The sequence below is a fragment of the Girardinichthys multiradiatus genome, chromosome X (genome assembly GCF_021462225.1).
Source record: "Girardinichthys multiradiatus isolate DD_20200921_A chromosome X, DD_fGirMul_XY1, whole genome shotgun sequence".
NCBI lineage: Eukaryota > Metazoa > Chordata > Actinopteri > Cyprinodontiformes > Goodeidae > Girardinichthys > Girardinichthys multiradiatus.
The window spans coordinates 26,272,568-26,293,809 of record NC_061817.1 but is presented as its reverse complement, the minus strand read 5'-3'; the positions used below and the strand labels follow the sequence as shown (position 1 = coordinate 26,293,809).

Here is a 21,242-nt window from a genome sequence, read left to right as displayed (position 1 = left end):
TTTACAGCTGGTGTTGTTTGTACTGTATATTTGTAAAAGGGTGTCACTTAATGAAGAACTCAGCTGCCTTCAGCATAATCTTGCTGCAGTGTGATAGAGCTTATTGTAGATGTTTAATATCAGCCATGGCTTCATCATGTTGCATGATAAGGTACAATATCTGTCGCTTGGAGAAAATCTAATTTGACAACAGTATGAAAAGCAACAGTTGGTCTTATGACACCCTTCTGTGAGTTTTTAATATGTACGGAATATCTTTGGCTCTGGGAACACTCTTATCTAATATCAAGAAAAAGCTTTGTATAATGATAAAATGCAGCACTCTACAACACCCAGTCTTTTATGTGCCTTGACCTTTCTGCATCCTGCTGTAATATGACCCCACGTCTCTATGATCTCCATTTCTGCAGGATGAATGCAAAGCATGCAGCGCATAATCTTACTGGGCTATTACTTTGTGTCACTTGCTGCAAGGTAGCTTTGTATAATAACCACTGATCCAAGGATAACTTACAAAACCCCTCAGCCTTTTTCTTCTCCCACGAATGGAGTGCATTCTGATGCTCAATTCATTTTCTTAACAGCAATGCTCTTTATTCCACACAGCAGTCTATCCTTCATTTTGAGAGGTCTGAGCAAGAGAATTACATGATTCATCAAGCAGGCTACTCCAATAAATTGGATAGCTGATACAACCATCAAAATTGCCATTAAATGAATTGTAAGTGTGAAATAGAATGGTAATATGTCTGACATAGCATATTACAAATTTATTGCAGGATAGTGGTGAGCTTCTAGGAAATAATTATAGTAAATGTGTATGTTGAATTTCTTATCAAACATGTTTGCACTGCATCGTGTATTACACAGAATAATCATTGCAAAGACAGTGATAAGCAAATTTAGGAGAAAACTGGTAATTAATGATAGTTAATTAACAGCTAATAGCACTTCATGAGAATTGAGTTAGGCTGTTTAAAATTAGTGTTAATGAGTGACTGTCTGATAATGAGTCATTCAGAATTAGGCTTACTCAGAATGGGATGTGAAGTTTTGCAAAACCGTAAAGTAATATTCATTACTGTCACATAGACATGCAACAATCATATATTTTGCAGAGATTTCTCGGAACCACTGAAAATGTACAAATTCAGTAAAATCCTCCAAGTAATTGAAATGGGATAGCTGTACAGATTCAAAATAAGTGGCACCCAGCTTAATATTTAAGACAAAAAAATGTTAAATATGTAAGACCAGAAGCAGCTTTACACCATGAGTGGGAAAGAGCAGTCTGTTTTCTTCAGCTCCTCAGTTAAACAAGTTATCACAAATTATTTTTAACCAAAGACCAAATTACAGAGTTGGCATTTTAAACAGTCTAACATCTTATATTAGCCTTTAGCAAGATGAGCACAAATAGAATGGCAAGGATTACTCATTGTAAATATCAGTGTCTGTGTGTGTCCTCTTTAGAGTTAAGGCCCATTTATTTTTGTCATAATGCGTTCAAACTCAGAAGAACGTTTCACACAACAACAAACATGACATTGGTGTAGAAGGTTGTGATAATGTAACTTTCTGTTAGAGGCCTGAATAGACAATTCAGTTTCTTCTATAAAAGCTTCTTAAACCTTTTCAACTTCCTCTGACTTCATTTATAAACATTTATTACATTTATTTTTTAAGCTTTTAAGCTTTTATTTACATCTAAGTACCTGCTTCTGCTTCTGTCTGCCCCAGGCGGTTGTTCAGACAGTGGACAACCTGCTACGTCCTGAGGCTCTGGACTCTTGGCACGACATGAACAGCACAGAGCAGGCTCACACTGCCACCATGCTCCTGGATGTCCTAGAAAAAGGAGCTTTTCTCCTGGCCAACAACATGTATGGCAATCGCTTCTCTGACCGAGCCCCCAGCGTTGGTAGGAAAACAGTATTAGTAGTTAAGGACACGATGGACCACTAACCACTGAGTGAAGCTCTGCCTCGGGTTCATGGCTCTCTCTTTTCACCACCAGATCTGGAGGTGCATGTTGTCAACACAGAGATGGAACTGCAGGATTTGTCATTCCCACAGAATTACGCTAGTGACAGCACCATCCAGCTTTCAGCCTCCACCATCAAGCAGTACAGTCGCAACGGTCAGCAGCCCTTACTCCTCCTCTTCCTCACCCATACATCTGAAAAATTGCACTGTCCTTTGCAGCTCACTCGTTTATGTTATCATTTGCATTTTTGTGCAATCTTAAAACAATGTGGATGCAGTTGACTAAGTTATTGGTTCATAATAACAGCCTAATCTGATTAACAAAAGCGCTGAGACAATTTCTTTTCTTGATGGTTTCTTAACAGCAGTTTTAATAGAATAGCTGGGGAGGCGTGTAGATTACAATCGGCCCCAGCCTGGCACAGCTATCTCAGCACTCTCTCTCCTTTATTTTCCTTATTGCGTTGCTTAGTCTTTCCACCATCTTATCCCCGTGTCACATCTCTCTTGTTGCCAACCCCCCATCATCCTTTCTCGCTCCCCTCCTCTTTCAGTGGCCCCTCATCCCCACCCTCCCTCTGTTTTCTGCCTCAGCTAGGCTCTGCAGTGGGAACGAGATTAGAATGATTGAAACAAACCCACATGAAATATTCATACGGAATAATAAGAGATCTGTGAATGCTTGAGGGATGAATGTTCCATTGCCCTCCACATTAAATCTCCCTCTCTTGCACAGTCAAAATGAAACGGTCCTTACCATCATTCTAACCTTCACTAACTCCCTCTCTCCATCTCCCTTTCACTCACTTTGTCACTCTGTGCCATTTCTGCTGCTGTTTCCATATTATGCCCTCATTTCTCTACTTTACTCCTTCCGTCTCCCTCCTCCTTCATGGTTCTGTGTAGCTCCCCTTTTAGTAGCAACTGTCTTTTTTACACATTATTGATTCTTGCTGTCTCATCTAATCTTTTGCAGGACAAGTAAAAGTGGTTTTCATTCTGTACAAAAATTTGGGATCTTTCTTGTCCACCGAGAATGCTACTGTGAAGATAGAAATGGAGGGACTAAACTATGAGAGGAAGAACCTGGCGGTCAACTCCCATGTAATTGCTGCCTCCATCAACAAAGAGTCCAGCAGAGTGTTTCTCACTCAGCCAGTGATCTTCACTCTCAGACATCTTCAGGTAGTGTTATGTTTTGCTCTTTTTTTTTTTAGCACATTTAAATATTTCAGATCATCATACAAATTTTAGCACCAGACAAAGATAATCAGAGTAAATAAAAATGCTGTTTTTAAACGCTGTTTTCATTTATCAAGAAAGAAAAGTTACTCAAAGCAACTTGTAAAAAAGTAAATGCTGTCTTTGTTAAATCATTACTTAACTGTTAACCTTTTTTGAAAGCTGAGTTTAGTTTTACTAGCCACACCTAGGCCTGATCACTCAATTAGAACCTGTCAGACAATCTGAAGTAGGCTTAAAGATCTCAAAAAGCAGCATTTCATGCCATGATCCTGAAGGAATTGAAAAAAAGGTGGTAAACCTTCACAGGATTGTATGGCCTAACAAAATTACTCCAAAACCTCAGAGCTACAAAGAACATTTATTGCAATATAGTCCTCACTTATCTCAGTTAAAAATAAAAAAAGAGACTGGGTAAAAATTGCATATGTGAGAGAATTTCCGGGCTGCTGACCAAAAAGAACACAAAGACCCATTTTACATTTGCCAGAAACATCTTACTGGTCCCCAAGACTTTTGGGAAATTTCTATTGACTTAACACACAAGACACACAAGTTTTTGAAAGGTTTGTAGGCCTTTACATCTGGCGTAAAACTAACAAAGCATTTCTGAATAAGAACATCACACCTACAATCAAATATGGTGGTGGTGGTTTAAAAGTCAATTCCTTGTCTGTCCAAAAACATACTTGGCAATAAAGCTTTTCTGATTCTGATTCTGATTGTGGCAGGATAAAAATTATTCTCACTGAAGAGGGAGACAAAATTCCTCCACAGGGACATAAAACACTCATAAAACACTCATTACCAGTCAATAGCAGTTGGGGGCATTACCAGTTATTAGGTATACTTTTTTACATACTTTAGGGTCTGGTTGTTTTGAATGGTTTTTCAAATCATTCCTTAAAAAATTATTTTTATAGTTCTCAGGTTATCTTTGTCCAAAAAATAAACTTATTTGATGATCTGAAAAAATGAAGGGTTACAAACAGTAAGGGAAGAGATCTTTTCACCGCCATGAACACATTCTTCATCTGACTTTCTGCAGAACAAGAATTATTACACTCCAAATTGTTCGTTTTGGAACTACTCTGAGCGCTCCATGACCGGCCAGTGGTCATCGCAGGGCTGCAGGCTGTTGGACACCAACAGCACACACACCACATGCTCCTGCAGCCACCTCACCAACTTCGCCGTGCTCATGGCTCACCACGAGGCGGATGTAAGGAAACAAGGGCGTGGCACGCAGACACACATTTACATTGGAAGTTGGCTGATTTATGCAGACATTTATTCGCGTGAACATTAGCGCTCGCTCATTCACACACCCTCACACACATGCACAATAATGTTCCCTTCTCAAGGCTGACAAGCTCTTTGTTTTGAATTTTCTCTTCTCCTTCTTTCACGCTGACATTCAGGGAGGCAACAGCTTACAAATTCATGTCCCACTACTTCTAGCTGACATTCACATGAATTTAAATGTCATGTTTTTTTTCAGAATGTCTTGTCTCTTGTCTTCACATTTTAGCTTTGTGCATATATTTACAAATATTAAATAAGGCAATTTGGTCCTTTCTCTCCACTCCCCCTTTCCTTCTATCCCTGTTTTGCTTTTGCTGTTTATCTCCTGGCCCACTATTCTTCTTCCACAATAGCCTATTTTTTTCTCTTTTTTTTGACATGGGGAAATTGTTTCTATTTGTCACCCTCTCTTCCTCTCCACGTTTCTTACACCTGTATTTTTTTCTTCTTCGTTAAATCCACCAGGGTCGGATGCACGAACTGATCCTGTTTGTGATCACCTGGGTGGGCATCGTCATCTCCCTAGTGTGTTTGGGCATCTGCATCTCCACTTTCTGCTTCCTGCGGGGTCTGCAGACTGACCGCAACACAATCCACAAGAACCTCTGCATCAATCTCTTTATCGCTGAGCTACTCTTCCTCATTGGTATTGACAAAACGGAATATCATGTGAGTTTTTAGCCACAGTGCCTACTCCCATACCTCCTTTACATTTTTACTCATGAGTTTAGGTTTTTCTTGGTAATTAAGATTTTACATGTCCTTTAAACATTATGAAGCTCCTTTAAAACTAAATTTACTTGCTTATATGTAGTATATTAGAGTCAAAAGGTCACGTTAGCTTCTATGCATAACTAGCTTGAGAATGACATTTACAGAACAACCCAGGTGACTTTATAAACTTTTTTTTTCTGTGAATTGCTATGAAACTGAAATTGAGGCATTGTGTCATTAATTTACTCTATAAAACCTTTACGAGACAAGGTAATAAATTAGCCATCAATAATATGCAGTGCGCCAGTCACCTAGGGGCAGCTTTTCCTTTTCTCCCCCCTTTTCAGTACCTGATAGTGACCCTGTTCTGTCCTCTCCTTATTTTCACTTGGTTAAATGCCTTAATCTTAATGATCCCTCCTACTTAATCGTAATTTTTTTCCATTCCTCTTCTCTTCTGTCATCCCTCTTCCATACCGCTGCCCTCAGATCGTCTGTCCAATCTTTGCTGGCCTTCTCCATTTTTTCTTCTTGGCTGCCTTCTCCTGGATGTGTCTGGAGGGTGTGCAACTCTATCTCATGCTCGTGGAGGTCTTTGAGAGCGAGTACTCACGCAAAAAGTACTACTATCTCTGCGGCTACTGCTTCCCTGCGCTGGTGGTGGGCATCTCGGCAGCCATAGACTACAGGAGCTATGGGACCAAGAAAGCGTACGTGTGAAGACAGGCCTTTTGCACCTGCAGATTGAGAAGTAGTATTATGTTATTCCCCCAGCTGGAAATGTAATATGCAGTGCTGTGAGAGTGGCTCTCGTGCCTCCCCACAGACTGGGTTTTCTGAGCACACTTAGCTGAAACCTGATGATTAGCCTTTATAACATAATCCTCTGAGACAGGGATGTAATCTGCGCATGCCTGCCAGTGTGTGTGTGCGTGTGTGTGCATATGACTCGATTTGTCTGTATGTTTGTTCCTGGACTTAGCTGCATATAACTCTCTCCTCTGTGCCACTCCAGATGCTGGCTTAGAGTGGATAACTACTTCATCTGGAGCTTCATTGGACCTGTGTCATTTGTCATTATGGTATTAGCTTGTCAAACTCTATCCTTCACTCCATCTTTTTCAAATTGAGAATACTTGTGCAGGATTCTTTCATTGTGGGAATATTACCAAAGCAAAGACATTTCTGGACAGGATTTGTTAACTTCCTTTATCATCTGTCTGTAGCTCAACCTCATTTTTCTAATGATCACTCTCCATAAGATGATTCGTAATTCTTCAGCACTCAAGCCAGACTCAAGTCGCCTGGATAACATAAAGTTAGTTCTAGTTATTAAATAACTTAAATAAGCCTAATTGTTTCTGTTGAATACACCACATTATAAGATGAGGTTTTATTTTCTGATATGTGTCCAATTCCCACAGGTCATGGGCTCTTGGGGCCATTGCGCTGCTGTTCTTGCTTGGGCTAACATGGGCCTTTGGCCTCCTCTTTATTAATGAGAACACAGTGATCATGGCCTACCTGTTCACCACCTTCAATGCTTTCCAGGGCATGTTCATCTTCATCTTCCACTGTGCACTGCAGAAGAAGGTAACAATACAAATCACTTAACGGCATGTAAAGTATTCATACTCCTTAAACGTTTCCAAGTTTATTGACATTACTGGAATTTTATATTAAAGACCAACTCATAAGGGCACAAATGTGAAGTGAAAGTAAAATGGCATATGATTGTCCAAATGTTTTACAAAGAAAATCTGAAAAGTGTTGTGTTAATTTGTATTTACCTCCCTCCACTGTAATACTACTAGATACAACCCAGTGCAACTAGTTGCCTTCAGACATCAGTAATTTATCTTTAGTACAGCTGTTCTATGAAGGCCTCAGATGTTTGTGGAAGAACATTAGTGAACAAAAAGCCTCATAAACACCAATAAATCTGTGAAAACGGCAAGTATTAATTGTGTACTCAATACATCCGGCCTTTAAAACAGCCTTTGCTGAAAGAAAGCCTGAAGAAGACACAACAGACATGTTGAAGAAGTCTCTCTGGTCAGTTGAGACCAAAATCTTGAATGTATGGCCTACATTCAAGATTCTATGAGTGGCAGAAAACTGGCTCTGCATATCACACTATGTTTATGATGGAGGCAGCATCATGCTGTGGGGATGGTTTTCTTCAGCGGGAACAGGGAAGCTAGTCAAAGTTGATGGGAACATGGATGGAGCTAAACACAGCTTGGAAGAAAATCTGTAGAGATGGCAAAAGCCTTCATTCTAGGGCAGAGCTTCACCTTTTACTTAGACAAAGACCATAAAGATACAACCAGAGCTACAATGGGATGGTTTGGATCCAAGCATATTCATTTGGTGAAATGGCTCAGTCCAAGTCCAGACTTGCACAATCTGTGGCAGGATTTAAAAACTACTGTTGACAGATTCTCTCCTGGCACTCTGATTGTGCTCAATCTGTTTTGGAAAAAAATACCGTGCAGATAGAGACATACCTCAAATGACTAAAAGCTGTTTGCAGCAAATGGAGGTTCTTCAGCTTCAGAATTATGTACTACTTTGCGTGGGTCTATCACATAAAATCCCAATGAAATACACGTGGGGAGTGGCTTGTGGCATAGTGATAGGGCACATGACCCAGGAGACCACTACTGCATGACCCCTCTCTCCACCCCACTTCCCCTCTGTCTACTTAAAAAAATAAAAGGCCACAAAACAAATATAAAAAAATAAAAAGATACATGCATGTGGTTGTAATTTGAAAAGGTGAAAGGGGTTAAATAGTTCTGTAGTGCATGTTTAGATGCACCGCATTTGATAAATTTTTCTGTGGCTGGAATACAACGCTGCCCTGCCCTGCTCTGCTTTGCGATCAGCCTATAGAAATGGCATGTTTCAGTTTATGAATCATTCTTTAAACCGGCTCACTCTGATGGTGCTGCTGTTTTTTTTTTTTTTTTCTTTTACAGGTCCATAAGGAGTACAGTAAATGTCTGCGTCACTCCTACTGCTGCAGCCGCTCCTCCACTAACAGCTCCCATGGTTCCTTGAAGAACTCAGGCTTGCGTGCCAACAACCGCTACTACAGCGGCAGCCAAGCTCGACATGCAGCTGCCCACAGACAGGTGCGGACAAGACAGACCAACTCACAAAGCCACATGGAAACACGTCTTTACGCATCTTTGGGATGATGACATAGTTTTTCTCTTTGAGGAAATGAGAAGGAAATCTATCTTTGCTGCAAGATGATTCTCTTTTTTTTTTTTTTCTGTGGACTATGAAGAAAAATGAATTCAAATTTAGTCAAATGACTCTCTTGATGGTGCTTGGCTAATTTTAAAACACTGTCCAAAAAAAAAACAAGAGCTTTATTATGTAAGATTTAGAATTATAAACTGGCTATATGTGCAGAGTTTTGATTACTTATCAGTAACAGTGATTCACAGATTATTTTCTGGAGCACAATCTACTCATTCTACTTACTTATAAACCACCATCAATGTATGTACATATCAAATTAAACACCAGTAATATATTTGTTCTATGGGACAATTTGATTTGCAGCATTATAAATAAACAGTCCAGTGTGATCAGCCTGCATATTCAGTTTGTTTTGAAGTTTTACGGTTACCTTTCAGCATAGTGTTGGCAGATCAGTACCTTGCAGGGGAGATGAGTCATTTATAAATATATCTTTAGAAGCTCGTTTATTTATATAGATGCAGAAACCATGAGAGACGACTTGCAGAAATACTATTCATGCTGGGATGTGAGGAAACCTTCACGTGGCAGAGACACATGAGACACAAACAAACATGGCCAAGGAATCTTTACAATCAACAAACAAGCGTTTCCAAAATGTAATAACATGCAACAATTGTATCAGCTACTGCAATCACATCTTACGCATCACAAGCTCATTAAACCGCCATGATAATGTGGCAAAGTTCCACGCCTCTTTACCCCAAGCCCAAATCTCTTTTGTCTGTCATGCATGTCTATTGTTTTTTGCAGATCACAGTGAGCCTCTTAGTTCTGTTTACAGCTGCCACATTGATTTATAAAAATCTACTCACAGCATATATATACAACAGATTTTTCCTGTAATATCACATTTAAATTTTCCAGATCATCATGGTGTTTTAATGGTATACAAAAGTAACTTGAGTAAACACAAAAAATGTTTTTTATTTATTGATGATTTAATTTACTAATGATTAAAAAAAAACTATCCAACCAAATCTGGCACCATGAGAAAAAGTAACTGTTCCTTAAATCTAATAACTGGTTGTGCCACCCTTGGCAGCAAGCATTTCCAACAGCTGGCAATGTGTCTGTCAGACAGGTTCTGTCTAAGTGATTTCTTGATAAACAGATCAGAAAGTAAGTGTAATACAGTAGTGAAATGTAACTAAAAAATCAGATTAATAATAAGCTATTTAAGGGGTGATTATTTTTTACACAGGGATCAATTGGTTTGGACAGTTTTGTTCCTTAAAAGAATAAAATGATTATTTAAAAAATGACTCATGGTATTTACTCTGTTTATTGCTGTCTGCTATTAACATTTGTTTGATGACCTGAAACATGTAAATGTGACAAGTGTGTGTGTCAGCTGCCACTCATAGCATTCTGCTTTTCCCTCCAGAGTCGGATCCGTAGGATGTGGAACGACACGGTTCGAAAGCAGACAGAATCTTCATTCATGGCAGGAGATATAAACAACACCCCAACGCTTAACCGTGGTGAGATCCCCACTATATCACTGCTCCCTTTCACCTCCATTGACGTATTCACACTTAAATGCTTCCAAACACATATGCATTAAAGCAGAGCTGACCAAAAAGGTAATTAGCTTACTAGAGAGCACACAGCAGTGAAAAAATATTATAATTCATGGCAAATGTGCTTTAACTGCTGTTTAGAGGGTGATAAAATGTGTGCTCATGCTTTTGCAGTGTTACTGTGAGGTTATTTACTGCTGCAATTTGCAAATAGTGGTTATTAGCTGCAAACGTTTAAACAGACGGTGAAAGTCTTCCTCTTAGATTTCAGTCGGTAACCTGCTGTGTTTTACAGGCAGCAGATATAGTGCAAGTCAGTTAAGGCCCGATGCAACAGCCAAAAGCCTCCTTTCTTCTCTGAAATGAGGCTTTTTATGTAGCTCCTTCATCTGTTTATCTTGTTTCCTAAGGCCATATTGGAATGGTTTTGACATACTTTAACCAAAATGCAACACGCTTAAAACATAAACAAATATTGATCATAGCCTCTCTTTAACAGTATTTTCTTTGCAACTCATTTAAGAGGCATAGTAGGACAGCTGACCTATGTCCTCTTTCGTCCTTAGAGCATGTGTCTTTTAGGATTGTTGAACACACAAAACGGACCTGGGTGAATATACATATAATTGGACTTTAGCAGCAGATATCTGAGCTATTAAGTATTCACTCACCTGTTCAACTGTTTGTTAACACAACACAAATAGTGAATCAGCCAGAAATATGGCTGCAACTCAACGCATTTAAGCTTCCAAACATGATGATGACTTTCTGAAGTTTAAACCAAGCATCAGCAGGAGAAGAGCAGGGATTTAAGTGACATTTCACATGATATGATTGTTGTTGCCAGACAGGTTGAGTTTCAGAATTTTTCTGAAAATGCAGATCTGCTGAGACTGTCATGTACAACCTTTTCTCGGGTTTGGTTAAAACATGTCTACAACAACAAGTCCTAGTTAGATTCGGCTCTATTTTAACTGAGAGATTCATATGGTAGGGCTAGCATTTTGTTTAAGCAAGACAAAAGCATGGATCTGCCCTGCCATCTATCAACAGTTCAGGATAGTGGAGGTGGTGTAATGGTGTGGGGGATATTTTCTTGGCAAATTGTGGGCCCCTTAGAACGAACTGGGTATCAGATGCCACAGCCTACTTAACAACACAGTATTGTTGTTAGGAATTTGTGTCTGAGCTGTGGATTTCAGCAGCTCCTCCAGAGTCCCCATGGGCCTCTTGTCTCTGAAGGAATGAGGATGTCTAACCTACTAGGAAGGTGTTCCTAATAAAGTAATAAACTTTCCGGTGGTACCAGAACCAGTTCTAAACATGCCTTCAATAAAGTCTTGTTTGTCTTGTTGACAAAATTAGCCATATGTTGTTTTCCCCCAAAGTTGTATTATTTTTTTCTATACCTTTTCTTTTTATAGCATCTTTCTAACCAAACTTTAAGGATTTTTTCAAAGCTGCATAAAAATGACACATCAAACCTCGATATCACTGATTATCGCAACCTTTGTAAATGACTGTGTCACTGCAGCTGCAATCAGTGACACTGAGATGATCTAGGTTGGCTCAGGTTCCAGACTTGTTTCTTAAGATGGGGAGGGTCGGTGTTGATCATGACACTAAGGCAGTTGCTAAATCAGCCATCACTCTCTATGCTAATTTCATCCATTTTGTTTTTAATGAACTGATTAGCGTGTGAGCGAACAGGGGGTAATTATTCTAATTGAGGAGAGAGACAGGAGCAAGGCAGGGGGTGAGGACGAGGTGTGCTGGAAGTGAGCTAGATAGATGAGAGGTGTCTATGTCAGTCTGTGTCTTTGTGTGGCTTGGTTTCTTAGTATCTAGAGGTTTTTTGTGACAATAGAGCAATCAACAGACCTGGACGAGACGTACTATGTGGATCACTTCATGATGTGCTGTCAAACACAAACAAATGAGCTGTGAAGCCTTTATTTTCCATGCTGCTGAAAGAAGTTTGGCAGAAAGTTAAAGACGAAAGCATCTGGGGAGACACATATAGTGTGAGGCGCTATCATGGAAATATAATTACAGGGCTGAATCTGGAGGAGAGATGTGTTATCACTGCCATCTAAGATCTCTTTGATTTTTTCTATTCACTTCCATATGAACCAGACTTTCTTCCTGACAATAGTAATCTGTCCAGAAAAAAAAAAACCATGGTGTTATACACATATCCAAAGTTTCCCATGCCTCGTCTTGCCCTACTTTTCTCTACACTTTGAGCTAGTTTCTTTAATTCTCTACAAGATATTCCCAGAAGGAGGTACACACAGACAGCTAATACCAACTAATTTGGTGATGCTTGAAAAAATCCTGGCGTGAGGAACTGAGAAAAAGTTTGTGGATTTATCGCAGCAACACAAGCCAGAGAATGAACAGGAGACAGGATTGTGCAGCACGCCAGAAAGATGGACAGAGGAAGTGTAGCAGGAGGGGAAATGACAAATAAATAGCTGTGTGTGTGAGTGTATTTTTTTTTACCACTTTTTTAGAATCCCCTGTTCCCTTGCTGTATGATGAACGGTAGGCATGGGACCTGAAGGTTGCACTTTGCCTTGGACGACTCTCCGTCATGCTGTCCTATTTTTAATTTCATGGCATTTCTGTTCGAGTTGCCTCAGGCTGGAGCCATACATGGGCATTATACAACAGTCTCAGTGTGCCATTTCTTTGAATTATATTTGTCTTGTAGTGGCATTCACATTTCACTGTGAAATTAACTGTGTTTCCATGACTGCACCCGTAGCCTACATAATGGCATGCATTACTGTTCTCCCCATCTGACTACATCGTCAACCAAAGGTGGAAGGGAAGAAAAATAAAAACAATCCTCCAAGCTGTGCCCCTCCTCTCAATTGTTTTTTTCTTTCTTCTTTTTGCTCAAAGGTTACAATCAGCAGACGAAAAAATTGAAGTGAATACTGTGAAATGTGTTACTCTATAAAGAAATGGCAGGAGAAAATAACCCCATCTGAATAAACAGTAAATATTCTTATGATTTCAGATGTTATTAGAGTCTGAAATTCAATGTTACACCTATTGTGTGCTCTGTTTCTGTGCTTACACCACATGCATTTAGGGTAGATTTACACTGATATTTATGGTTATGCTCATTTTCTAAAATGTTTGTGCTATACAGCGACCATGGGCAACCACCTCCTGACGAACCCGGTGTTACAGACCCGCTCGGGTACCTCTCCCTACAACACTCTGCTGGCTGAAAGCTTCACCCCACCCTCACCTGGGGTCTTCAACTCCACAGGTTAGCCCCTCATAAACACCTCAGTCTGTGCGGACTATCTTGTCAGCACAATATGAGCTCAACTTGCAGTCCTTCTTCCTGTCAGTTGTTTGACATAGCAGATGCACACTCGCTGCTGTTGAGGGTTTGCATGTGTGTGTGGGAGCCTTGTCCTTGTATGTGTGTGCGCTTTCTCTTTCCCCAGACTATGTAGCTGTCAAACGGATTCACTAGGCTGAGCAGAACAGAGCCAAACAGTGCCTACAGCCTAACCAGCCATCTGGTCAGATCTTGAATCTTCATGAGAACAGCCACAAATTGATTAGAAGTTTAGCTACAGCTGTGACTGCCAGTTTTCTTGAGGAAGGTTTTCCTGTTCCCGAGCAGCAAAAATAGCTGGCTCAAACCATGATGTCCGTAGAAAGGGATCAGATCCGCTCTGTGGGAGGGCGATGGTCCATCTGGATGACTATCAGTCATATGTGTACTCATTGTGGGAGCTGCTCTCCACTTTATGGATGCCTTTAGTTGCAGATTTAATGAAATGCGCAGATATTTACCATGGTAAACACTGCATGTCTTTGGTTTGACGGGTTGGTTTGTAACCACTGTATATCAGGCCTGGTGTTGAGGATGAAAGTTTGAGGAGGAGCTCCTGCTAAATATTTTAGGGCCTCTTTGTACAGTGAATCAAGCTTGATGGCCAGAGGCAGCCAAGTCATTTTTAGAAAAGAGTGGTAGCGGACCAACCGAGTACTTTATTACAATGTTTAATTACCCACGCTGCCATCAAAGAAGAACGTTGACTACAATCAAACTACACATTAAAATTTAAGTATGAACATACCGTTCAGGCAACTGTGGCTTTTCCTTTGCTGTGAGGAAACCTTCACGTTTTTTCTTGCAGAGGGCACTTCATTACATAAATATCACTGCAACTGTAAGGTTTTTTTTCAGGTAAATTATTTCCCCAACAATTATAAGTAGATATCCTAAATATCAAGAGTTTAATTGGAATCGATGGGTTCAGGGTTACAGTGGGTGATTGGATGTATATAAAATGTAACCAAAACATGGACTGTGATTCTTTACAGTGTGTAAAGCTGAGAGCAGCAAGTGTGTATATACGATTACATAAATGTTGTTGCCCTTAACAAGAAAGAGGATAATAATATTGGAAAATAAATAGCACATCAAAATAAAACAAAATAGGTATTAAGTTATATCTTGCAGTATTTATGAAGACATAAACTTAACTTAACAAACATACATCTTTAGAATAACCTTCCTAATAACCCAGTGAGCTTTTTTTTTTGGAAATACATCTAAACAGTGTCTAAATGATTCTTTACATCTAGAATTGGTCTTTTATTGGTATTCTGAATGTAGACCTAATTTAGCTGAGATTGAGCAGCGCAACAAAAAGGACAGACAACAGCCAGTCGTCAACTTAAAACCCTTTGACTTTTAGGCCTTTCCTATTCTAACTGAGCCATCAAGCAAGTTGGTCCCATTTGCCTATAATGTATAAATCCAGCACCTTTTACCACACATTAGGTTTTAATTCTTGTTGGGATAACCTTATTATTTTTTTCCAAATTGAACTCAATCTTCATCTGCTGTTCTCTATGTATAAATTTGAGGTTGAAATTAAGTCTATTAGTCACAGTGAAGTGAATAAGGAGACAAAAGTCATGACTCATCTGTCTTTTCTTTGTATGTTGCTTCTAAGCAACTTAACTTTTTTTTAAAGATGTCATTCAGTCAGTCAGTCATTTTCTACCGCTTCTTCCACAGTGGGTTGTGGGGAAGCTGGTCCCTATCTCCAGCAGTCTATGTGCAGGAGGCGGGGTACACCCTTGACAGGTCGCCAGTTCATCGAAGGGCATCACAGACACACACAGGACAAACAACCATGCACAAACCCATTCACGCCTAACGGCAATTTTAGAGAAACCAATGAACCTAACAATCATGTCTTTGGACTGTGGGAGGAACCCGGATTACACGGAGAGAACCCACGCATGCACGGGGAGAACATGCAAACTCCATGCAGAAAGATCCCCCGGCCAGGAGTCACAACCAGGAACTTCTTGCTGCAAGGCAACAATGCCATCAACTGCGCCACCGTGCAGCCTTTTTAAAGATGTCTTAAACAATATTTCACCAGGTTTTTGGAAGTTCTTTAAAGTGTGTCTTTGGATGCCAGTACTGGAGCATTTTAGGGGATTTCCATTGGTTATAAACCCAATAAATTCTGTCTTACAAAACATTCAGACATATATTGAGGACAAGGGATGAAATAAATGCTGTGTCTACACCAGAACCAATCTGAATTTAGATACTTGATTGCTTTCGCTTCTACCAGGTTTTGCTGGCCAAATTATTTTTGGTTTGCTGGATATGTTTCTCTTTCTCAAACAATGACTTTCAGATATTTTCCATATGTTGGAAGTTGCTTGTAAGGTCTTCTTATTTAGCCATTTACTTGTCAAGTTTCCTCATTCTTTAATGCAAACACTGTTTTTTGTGGTTAGGTACAAGGACTAGACATAAAAAATTCAAAAATGCAATAAATGTCCACAAAAAGCTTTGCAGAAAGAAACCATATCCATAAATCCTTTAGGATTTATGGATATTTCAAAATGTTTGTAAAGTGCTGTATGTTACAAAATACATAAATGACAATGCTTTTTGAAGAGATCTTTTTATTTGTTTTCTTAGAGTTAATTTATTTCTACATATAAGTCTTAACCTTAAATTTTTAAGAAAAGTACTGCAGTATGAAAATAACTTTTAGCAAGCCTGAATCCCTTGCAAAAGTGTTAACCTCTGTCATGTTGCAACCTTAAACTTCAATTTATTTTGCTGGGGTATTATGTGATAGACTGACACAAAGCAGTGCAATATTGTGAAGTGGAAGTTGATAGTTCTCAACATGTTGTACAAATAAGAATATGAAAAGTATGGTGTACAATTGTTTTTAGCTTAGATGATCTAATACTCTGTAGAACCTCCTTTCACTCAGTTGCATCTGCAAGTCTTTGTGGCATTTCTTTACCAGCTTTGCACATTTGAGACTGAAATTTCTACCTCTTCTTCTTAGCAAGATAGTTCAAGCTTAGTCAGATTGGATCTGTGAACAATTTTCAAGTCTTGTCACGGTTTCTCAATTTTAGGACTGGACTATTCCATCGTAGCTCTGACCTGTATGTTTAGGCTCATTGTCCTTCAGGAAGATGAACCTTTTCTCCAGTGTCAAATATTCTCCAGCATCCAACAAATTTTAATTCCAGGTGTGTTTGCATTGAAGTCAGAACGCTATCTTATTTAGATTTTTATTGAACTGTCAGATAGAGCTGTGTCTGTCACTGCAAGGCATTAGATTTAGTTCAATAGTAATGAGATAGTGGCACCATTATATTTCATGGTGGGAATGGTGTTCAGGGTAATGTGCAGTGTTATTTTTCTTCCACACATTATGTTTTGTATGAGGGCCAGGAAATTCAAGTTAGGTCTCATCTGACCAAAGCACCTTCTTTCATGATTGCATTTGACTCCTACATGGAAATAATGCTTTTCTTCTTGCCACTTTTCCATAAAAGTCAGATTTGTGGAGTGCACATCTAAAAACTGTTCTGTTGACAGATTTTTCTGCCTGAGCTGTGGATCTCAGCAGCTTCTCCAGACTCACCGTGGGCCTGATTAATATTCTTCTTTCCCATCCTGAGTTTAGATAGATGGCCATGTCTTGCTGGTTTACAGTTGTGCCATCTTTTGAAAGATTTATGTCCAGCGTTTAAGATATTGTTTAATAACCTAACCCCGCTTTTAACTTTTTCATTACTTTATCGCTGACCTGTCTGGTTAGTTCCTTGTTCTTCATGATGTGTTTGTTCATTAATGTTTGCTAACAAACCTCTGGGGCATTCACAGAATAGCATTTATATTCAGTTTAAATGCCTCACAGTTGGTCTCTGATTAGATGAAGTTGAAGTATTAAAGGGGACATCAGAGTAGAGTGGGCTGATTTGAAATATGCACCAGACACTTCTTATTTATATTCGGTTAAAATATTTTGAAAATCATGTGTTGTTTTTTCTTCTACTTTACAATTATGTGTTACTCTGTGTTGGTGTATCACATCAAATCCCATTAATGTTTACTGAAGAGGTATGAAAATATGATTTTCAATAAATGTTTTACTAGTCTAAGTTAAGTAAATGCCTCAAATGACTGTGAAATCTAAATGATGCTGATTAGAGTCAGCAAGAAGCATTAGTTATGCAGTTTTTTTCTTATCTGCTTTTCCTACAATCTGTCACTTAGCATTCTAGCTGCATGATTGTGAGGAACTTTGGAAGGCTGGGGTCATTTCTTTTGTACTGAAGAACATAAGCACTTGGTAAGAGTTGCAAATGGAGGTCTTGTTTTATTTACTTCTCTTTTCTGAGGTTTTTTTTTTTTATCCTTTCAAATAAACACAGAAAATCAGGGTTCTACTCTCTTTTAAACTAGAGAAATGTATTAAAATTGGTAAAACTAAAGACATGAAAATTGAGCTGGAGAGCCTAATTGAATCCATTGTATGTGTTTCCACAACTAATATTATCTAGCAGAAATATGTGAAAGCAACACAGCAGGTCTTGTTGTATGTGTTAAGAGTTGGCTGCATGTGGGATTATTCAGACAAAGAAGTGAACAGACAGTAGTACATTCATGCCACCATTTTCCATTTTATAAATCTAAAACTAGTTTTTGTTTTACTTTCACTAATTCTGTTTGTTTATTCTACATGCTTTTCTTTGGGATGTGTAGGAACCTTCCGTGACCCAAGTAAGTATAATTAATATTTCCCTGTTTTATTTTTTTTTAAATATATATGAAGTCTCACTATATAAAAATAATGCAAAATCTGTTTGTCTGTTTTGGATGCAGAGAGTACACTTTCTAAGCCCCGGGACCCCTGTGGAATGGAGACGCTTCCCTTAAACGGTAACTTCAACAACAGCTACTCCATGCGAAGTGGGCCGTCGGGTGGAGGTGGCGGCAGCTGTGACTTTCTTAGTGGTGGAGGAGGAGACACTCCTCCACCTGTCTTCAATCCCCGTAGTTCAGAAACCCTGGGAGGTGGAGGCACCCGGCGAAACCTCACTGATGCTGCAGCCTTTGAGAAAATGATCATCTCTGAGCTTGTCCATAACAACCTGAGAGGTGGTGTAGGTGGAGGACCTGCAGGAGGTGGAACTGATGTGGTGGACAGAACATATGCCAGTCTGGTTAGGGGACATCCTCACTGTGGAGTGGGTCGGGGAACGACTGCAGGTGGGCCAGAGCCGTCAATCAGCATGGATGAGGATGATGAGTTTCTTAGTGATGGACGGCAAAGAACGCCTCAGGATGTGGAGCTCCTCTATAAAGCTCTGGAAGAACCCCTACTGTTGCAGCGTGCCCAGTTGGTCCTCTACCAGAGTGATCCAGAAGAGTCGGAGAGCTACACAGCCGACCTAACTGAGAGCCTTGGCAACAGTGGTCAGAGTGGTAGTGGGCAGAGAGACAACAGAGCACCAGACTCACCTGCCCATGACTCCCTCTATACCAGCATTACCAACCTGCGAGACTGTCCCTATCCTGACAGCAGTCCTGAGCCGCTGGAGGTTGTGCCCCGTTCAGCTCAGCCCCCTGAAGAGCTGTACTACAGCTCTGGGAGGCCTGCCCTTGGTTCCCGTGGGGCCCCCATGCAGACCTTCTACCAGGCCCCACCTCAAAGACCCAGTGGGGAGGGGCAACAGGCTCAGGAGCCTGCCCACACTGAGGGAGATGGACAGATGCAACTGGTCACCAGCCTGTGACTGGAGCCTGAAGGAGGAAACTGGAAACTATTGTGATAGCCAGAGCCTCCTTTGAGCGGTCTCTTCCTCATGTTTCTCCACTCTCTGCTTATTTGGTTGCCTTTATTTCTCTTGACTTTTATTTAACTTACATATGAGAAAACTGACTGACCTTCTGGGGGAGTCACAGCTAACTCTGCTGATGCAGCCTTTATCATCGACTCTGCCCCATCACATGGGTGTTTTTCATCAGAGCATTTGATACTTCTGTGGCCAAGTCCAGCACTCTGAATGTACCAACCCCCCCCCCCCCCCCCCTCTGGATATTTCAAAACTTTCAAACTTTGTTAAAAATCTGTATGTCTTCAGACCTGCCTCGGGAGATGAGGATGTTGTTTTATATTTTGTCTCATTTTATTTTCTTACCATCTTTAGATCTTTTTTTTCCAAGTCATTATTTGATAAGAGTAGTTAGCTGTGCAGACAGGGAATATTGTACACTATTATTACCTAAAATGTCTCACAGAAAGCTCTTCATAGTTGCCAAAAATATCTTTTATTGAGCCAGAACAGAAACCAGAACATTAACAAGGAAAACACACACACACACACATACACACACACACACACACACACCCACACACACATACAATCACTCATCCTGAAGTGCTTGTTTCTGAACATGAAAAAGCAAAGACAGTACTCCATTTAAGTAAATGGGAGCAAAAGCTTTTGTTCCGAATGGGCACTGGGAGCTGATTCAGTGTAGTTGCCTTCATTTAGTCTCGCTGTGAATCACAAGTGTACAGAAGTGGAGTACAGGTGGAGACAGAGACTGAGGAGGTGCTGTATCATCCATCCAGAGCTGGAGAGCCTCCACCCATAAGACTGGGCGATGCTCTCTGCTGTTCTCTGTGTTTGTTTGCTTTAGGCCTTTGAAAAGTTAAATGACTGCCTTGCTGTTGTTTAAAGAGAGTATTCAGTTTTTAAATCCTGGGACTGCAAGTGCACATTGCTGCCCCATTCCCCTTGTACTTTGCTGTTAGAGCCTAGAGTGAAATGGACTTCCTGTGTGTTCTTGTGGCAAACAGGACTGCAGACGTCGCAGACACACTGACCAACAGTTGGTATAACCATGTACATAGAAAACCACACATGAATCTACTTTATTCCTATTATGTAAATACCGACACCGGATGATCAAAAGCAACAAAAAGTAATAAATAATATGGAAATGACTTCTTGTACTGCAACAAATTGTTGAAGGAAAAGAATAAAAATGCTTTATGACCTGGATGGAACACTCTATCTCTCTCCCCCGGACCGTAATCTCTCTCGCTCTTTTTTTTTTTTTTTTTTGCCATGAAATTCCCAAAGGAGAGAAAATATCAGACAAAGAAAGAGGGTGAGAGTAATTAAGATATGAAAATTTTATGATTTTATTTCTAAAAGGGGAAAAAATGGAGAAACAAAATTCTGGCACAATTTGTTATGTGATAAAATCCGTCATGGTATGTTTTAACCTTTGACAGTCCATGGGTTGAATTTCCAAAACCAGTGGGGAGATAGTGCTGCTGGGCAAGCGAGATAGATGTTGTCAAATATCCTTCTGTGCCTCACAAACATGAAGCATTGTGGGGTGACCATCAGCGGCAATCAAGTGATATGGTTTTGCTCTTGTATCATTTGGAAGATTTGATCAGATGAAATACTTTAAACATGGGGTTTAGCATGTAAAATAATGACAATTGTTTTGCTGTCTGAGAATATTGCATTTTGCTGTTTCTTAAAGATAGTTTCAGCATTGCTCCAGAGCCTTATGTGACAACTCATTATTTTGCAGTGTATGTGACTGTGTGCATGTATGAATGTAACTGTGTGGGCTGTGTATGATTTTTTTATGAGACTTAATCATGCACACAACTTCAACAGGCTTTTTTCCTTGACATGAATTAAATCCAAATCACACAAGGCAAGATACTCATCTCTGAAAGTCGCCATTACTTCTCCGCCTCAACGGATATTGTTCTTACAGTGGTGGTCATGAGTAAGGAGGATAGGAAGAATCAGAGTGCCTAGAGAGAAGATGAAAATGACAAG

At 39.9% G+C, this 21,242-nt stretch overlaps 1 protein-coding gene across 1 annotated transcript in view; it reads left to right on the top strand.

Annotated features, from left to right (window-relative positions):
• Positions 1–21,122, top strand: part of LOC124862873 (adhesion G protein-coupled receptor L1-like) — a 133,237-nt gene extending 112,115 nt beyond the window's left edge. The window contains 14 exon segments of the mRNA XM_047357054.1: positions 1,741–1,921; positions 2,018–2,140; positions 2,963–3,171; positions 4,277–4,450; positions 4,999–5,202; positions 5,737–5,957; positions 6,263–6,329; positions 6,474–6,565; positions 6,672–6,840; positions 8,232–8,387; positions 9,911–10,007; positions 13,210–13,332; positions 18,130–18,147; positions 18,250–21,122. Coding sequence (XP_047213010.1) covers positions 1,741–1,921; positions 2,018–2,140; positions 2,963–3,171; positions 4,277–4,450; positions 4,999–5,202; positions 5,737–5,957; positions 6,263–6,329; positions 6,474–6,565; positions 6,672–6,840; positions 8,232–8,387; positions 9,911–10,007; positions 13,210–13,332; positions 18,130–18,147; positions 18,250–19,163 — 2,748 coding nt within the window. The 3' untranslated portion in view covers positions 19,164–21,122.
• Positions 21,123–21,242: the final 120 nt, after the last annotated feature.